This window comes from Danio rerio, chromosome 13 (genome assembly GCF_052040795.2).
Source record: "Danio rerio strain M-AB ecotype USA chromosome 13, GRCz13ab, whole genome shotgun sequence".
Taxonomy (NCBI): Eukaryota; Metazoa; Chordata; class Actinopteri; order Cypriniformes; family Danionidae; genus Danio; species Danio rerio.
This window is the reverse complement of record NC_141033.1, coordinates 462,501-467,500: the sequence shown is the minus strand read 5'-3', so window position 1 is coordinate 467,500 and position 5,000 is coordinate 462,501. Positions and strand designations below refer to the sequence as shown.

The following is a 5,000-nucleotide window of genomic DNA, read 5'->3' as shown; positions in this document are numbered from 1 at the left end:
TATGAGTGTGAATGAGTGTGTGTGGATGTTTTTTTGAATACCCTAACTTTACCCAATTTTCCTAATTAAATCACTTTAAGCTGAACACTAGTGTCTTGAAGAATATCTTGTCTAATATTATGTGCTGTCATCATGGAAAAGAGAAAATAAATCAGCTATTAGAGATGAGTTATTAACAGTATTATGTGCAGAAATGTGCTGAGGAAATCTGCTCTGTTAAACAGAAATTTGGAAATATTTGAAAAAACATTTTACATAAATAAACTACAAATGTGCTTAAATTATAAAGCAGGACAAAACAAAGAAAGACAGAGGGAATCACATCTGTTTCATGCTCATCTATTTGTCTTTGTGCCGCAGCCCAGATCAGCTCCGGGTCATGTTTGGGGTCATGTTTGGGGTCAGGGTCTCTGTATAATCACTGGATATTATTCAAACACACGGCATGTTTTTACCAAACTACTTCCAAGACAGACAGGGAGGAAATAATCTGAGGAAAGAACTTAATTTAAGATATTGAAAATGAGGATGACTGAAAATATGTGTGTGTGTATGGCACACGATGAAGATGTTTTGTTGATTATGATGAAACGTGTTTAAATGATTTGTCCGTCCATTCATTTATTTTCCTTCGGCTTAGTCCCTTTATTCATCAGAGGTCCCCACAGCAGAATGAACCGCCAACTATTTCAGCATATGTTTTATGCAGCGGATGCCCTTCTAGCCCCAATCCAGTACTGGAAAACACCCATACACACTCACACACACACACTCATACACTACAGCTAGTGTAGTTGATCAGTTCCCCTATAGCGCATGTGTTTGGACTGTGGGGGAAACCGGAGCACCCGGAGGAAACCCACGCCAACATGGGGAGAACATGCAAACTCCACAGAGAAACACCAACTGACCCAGCCGAGACTCGAACCAGCGACTTCTTGCTGTGGTCACCTGAATAATTTGTTTTGAAATAAATCAAATGAAAAAGGAAAAGTGTAATCGAACACAGGGTGATTTAGCGTCGCCTCCTCCTCATTGTGATCTCGTCTCATCATGAAGCAGAGTAGCAGTGGTTTGGTGTTCCTCCCTGTTCATTTGTGTATTCAGTAACCAAACACCGCCTCCCAGAATTCCTCAGCAGCTCACGGAGAACATGGAAAATAGATAAAGCCAAGCCAAGCAGAGAAACAGAGCTGTGTGTGTGTGTGTGTGTGTGTGTGTGTGTGTGTGTGTGTGTGTGTGTGTGTGTGTGTGTGTGTGTGTGTGTGAGATGCTGTAGTATGAGAAACACGATGCCCTTAACGAACATATGTAGGCTAGCGTATGTACTTATATTTTATACATTGGGGCTGCTGAATGCTTGATTCTGATTGGCTGATGAGCAAACTAAGGTATGCTGTTATTATCAGATAAACACACAGATAAAGTAGTTCCGGCCGGTTCTGAGCACATTAGAGATCAAAACCTGCCGGAACTACTTTTATGTGTTTTTCCCAGTCAAACGTAAAGAATTAAGACTTGCTCCAGAAGTAAAAATATAATGGGAAACACTGCGAACATTATAACCTCACATGGAAACGATTGGAAAAAGATGAAACATTTCTGTTTAACATTTGCTGTTGTCTGTCATGTTTCTGACGCTTCTCAGATCTCTGCATGGGAATGATATCTCTGAGCTGCCGGACGGGATCTTCTCTGACGCTCAGTCACTGTCACATCTGTGAGTACAGCGAACACATCTCTCTGTGTTTCCAAAGGAATAAGATTTATTGATCTGAATTGGCTTAATTCGTGTGTTTATGTAGTTGCTAGGGTATCTAAATGGTTGCTCCAGTTTAATAAGTGAAAACAAAAGAGATTTGATCATCTTGAATGAAAATAGCTCAAACCCAGTTATCTGCAATGTTCCAGGGCTGAGATATGACGGGTTAATGTTGTTATATGGTTGCTAGGGTGCTATAAGTGGTTGCTAGAGAGTGGTTATAAGTTTGTTATATCTCTATATAATACCTGCTTGATAGTCCGAGTAAAACCAGCCCACCCACATTACTCTGTGACTGTCTAAACGAGGGTGTCCAAACTCCATCCTGGAGTGCCGGTGTCCTGGAGAGTTTATCTCCAACCCTAATCAAACACACCTGAACCAGCTAATCAAGCTCGTACTAGATATACTAGAAACTTCCAGGCAGGTGTGTTGAAGCAAGTTGGAGCTGAACTCAGCAGGACACCGGCCCTCCAGGACTGAGTTTGGACACCCCTGCTCTAAACCAGAGATATGGAGTCACACACATAGTGTGTGCCAGTGTTAAGTCAGCTGGGATTTTTGTGATTTGTTCATGCCCCTTATTGGGTCAGTTTCCCCCTGACCTCTTAGAAAAGTCAGAGTATATTTCTATCTAAGAAACTGGCTTCTTATTCATCAGTCTGCGACATATCATGCAGGATGAGTTAGATATTTAGTATAAGAGGCATAGCGCCATCTAGTGCTGAAGATGGAGGAGTACAGTCAACACATCAGTCTGTCTGAACACTTTCTCTGACATATTAAAGGGATAGTTCAACTAAAAATGTTCATTTACTCACTATTTACTCCTTATCAAGAGCTTCAACGCTGTCTTAAAAGGTATTAAAACATGATAAATTAATTTAGAGAAACTTAAAGAATCTTAGAGAAACTTAGAGAATCTTAAATGCTATTTTAATAAGTGTGTTGCAGATTTTTGTGGATCGTGATGTCAGTGCAGTTGTTGCCTCTAACTTTATTTCACTTCAGAATAGTTCAGCTTGTGATGCAATTTGTAGAATTGTAATTATATATGTTGCATATAAAACACATATATTTCCTAAATGTGAAATCCAGATGTGAACTGGTGTGTCATTTATTCAGTTTACATATATTTCAGATTCTATATAGAGCAAGACAATATTTGCCTGAGATGCAACTATCTGTGGGCTCCAACAATACTAAATACTGAGAAAATCACCTTTAAAGTTAAAGAAATGAACCTGTCAGCACTGCAGAGTACTGATCAGAGATATAGTTGTGATATATTTACACTAGGAAATGTTCTGGATAACATGAGCTGGATATCCACATGCTTGTTGTAGTCATATAGTAATCATGGATGTGTGTGTTTGCTCAGGGCGATCGGGGCCAATCCTCTGCACTGTGACTGCGGGCTCCGCTGGCTCTCAGACTGGGTGAAGACCGGCTATAAGGAGCCCGGCATCGCCCGCTGCGCCAGCCCACATGGCATGGAGGGAAAACTGCTGCTCACCACGCCTGCAAAGAGGTTCGAGTGCCAAGGTAAACCCATCAGAGAGAGCAGCGGAGACTCATCCAGTCAGCAGGAGATGCTTTTCTGATTGCATATTTATGTCTGGCTCACATCTCTTGAGCTATTCCAGAACAAAAACTGTTCCTCATAGTTTACTCATACATATTAGTGCTGTCAAATGATTATTGCAATGTTTGTGTTTACATAATGCGCGTGTGTGTGTGTGTGTGTAATCTCTGTGTATATACGTACATTGCATATATATATGTGTGTACTTAAAAAATGTAACATACAAAAAACAAAAGCTTAAAATGAACATACATATTCATATCTATATATAGTTTGTATCAGATATTAATATTCGATTTATAAATATAAGTAAACATTTTCTGTAATATATACATGTGTGTATATAGATATATAAGTACATATGTGCATATATATATAAGCACGATTTATCTTTTGACCACACTAATATATATATTTTTATGTGTGTGTGTGTGTGTGTGTGTGTGTGTGTGTGTGTGTGTGTGTGTGTAACTGTGCATGTGGATATGTATGTGTGTTTGTGTATATATGTGTGTGTGTGCATGTGTCTGTGTTTGCATATGTGTGTTTGTGCGTGCATGCCTGTGTATGTGTGTGTATGTGTGTGTGTGTGTAACTGCATGTGGATATGTGTGTGTGTGCATGTGTCTGTGTTTGCATATGTGTGTGTTTGTGCGTGCATGCCTGCGTGTGTGTGTGTGTGTGTGTGTGTGTGTGTGTGTGTGTGTGTGTGTGTGTAACTGTGCATGTGGATATGTATGTATGCATGTATGTGTGTATGTGTGTTTGTGTGCATGTGTAACTGTGTGCATCTGTGCATGTGTGTAACTGTGTGTGTGTGTGCACATATGGGCGCATGTGTCTGTGTATGCATATGTGTGTGTGTGTGCGTGCATGCCTGTGTGTGTGTGTGTGTGTGTGTGTAACTGTGCATGTGGATATGTGTGTGTATATGTGTGTGTGTGTGTGCATGTGTCTGTGTTTGCATATGTGTGTGTTTGTGCGTGCATGCCTGTGTTTGTGTGTGTGTGTGTGTGTGTGTGTGTGTGTGCGTGTGTATCTGTGCATGTGGACATGTATGTATGCATGTATGTGTGTGTGTGTGTATGTGTGTTTGTGTGCATGTGTAACTGTGTGCATCTGTGCATGTGTGTAACTGTGTGTGTGTGTGTGCAAATGGGTGCATGTGTGTGTGTGCATGTTTCTGTGTATGCATATGTGTGTGGGTGTTCAGGTGAGGTGGACTCTGCTATCCTAGCGAAGTGTAACCCGTGTGCGTCAGGGCCGTGTCTGCATCAGGGTGTGTGTGAGGCGGATCAGACAGACGGCTACAGGTGCAGGTGTGCAGACGGATTCAAGGTGAGCGCAGTCAACACACACCTGATGGAGAATCACAGTTATAACCAAACTCTGAGAACGTTCAGCTTTAAATCTCCTGAAGTCAGAGTCAAAAGCAGGACTACACAGACAGAACAGCAGCAATATGCTGATCACCATCTCTCTCTGTCTGTGTCCCAATAATCTGCATCAGTTCTGGGAAATCATCTTGCTTTTGTCTTTTTTCTTCCCCCATTGTCAGATTATTTTGCTTGTTTTTAGTGGAAACTCCTTTAATTTTGACTCATTATTTCTGAAAACAGGACTATATGTTTTGGTGGTCTAGAAAAAGCTTCT

At 40.9% G+C, this 5,000-nt stretch overlaps 2 protein-coding genes across 2 annotated transcripts in view; one reads left to right on the top strand and one right to left on the bottom strand.

Annotated features, from left to right (window-relative positions):
• nrxn1b (neurexin 1b) overlaps positions 1–5,000 on the bottom strand; it is a gene marked incomplete at its 5' end in the record, with an annotated part of 604,334 nt that overhangs the window by 256,440 nt on the left and 342,894 nt on the right.
• The window catches only part of slit1a (slit homolog 1a (Drosophila)), a gene marked incomplete at its 3' end in the record, with an annotated part of 83,130 nt that overhangs the window by 67,832 nt on the left and 10,298 nt on the right, over positions 1–5,000 (top strand). The window contains 3 exon segments of the mRNA NM_001034968.1: positions 1,649–1,720; positions 3,144–3,307; positions 4,561–4,685. Coding sequence (NP_001030140.1) covers positions 1,649–1,720; positions 3,144–3,307; positions 4,561–4,685 — 361 coding nt within the window.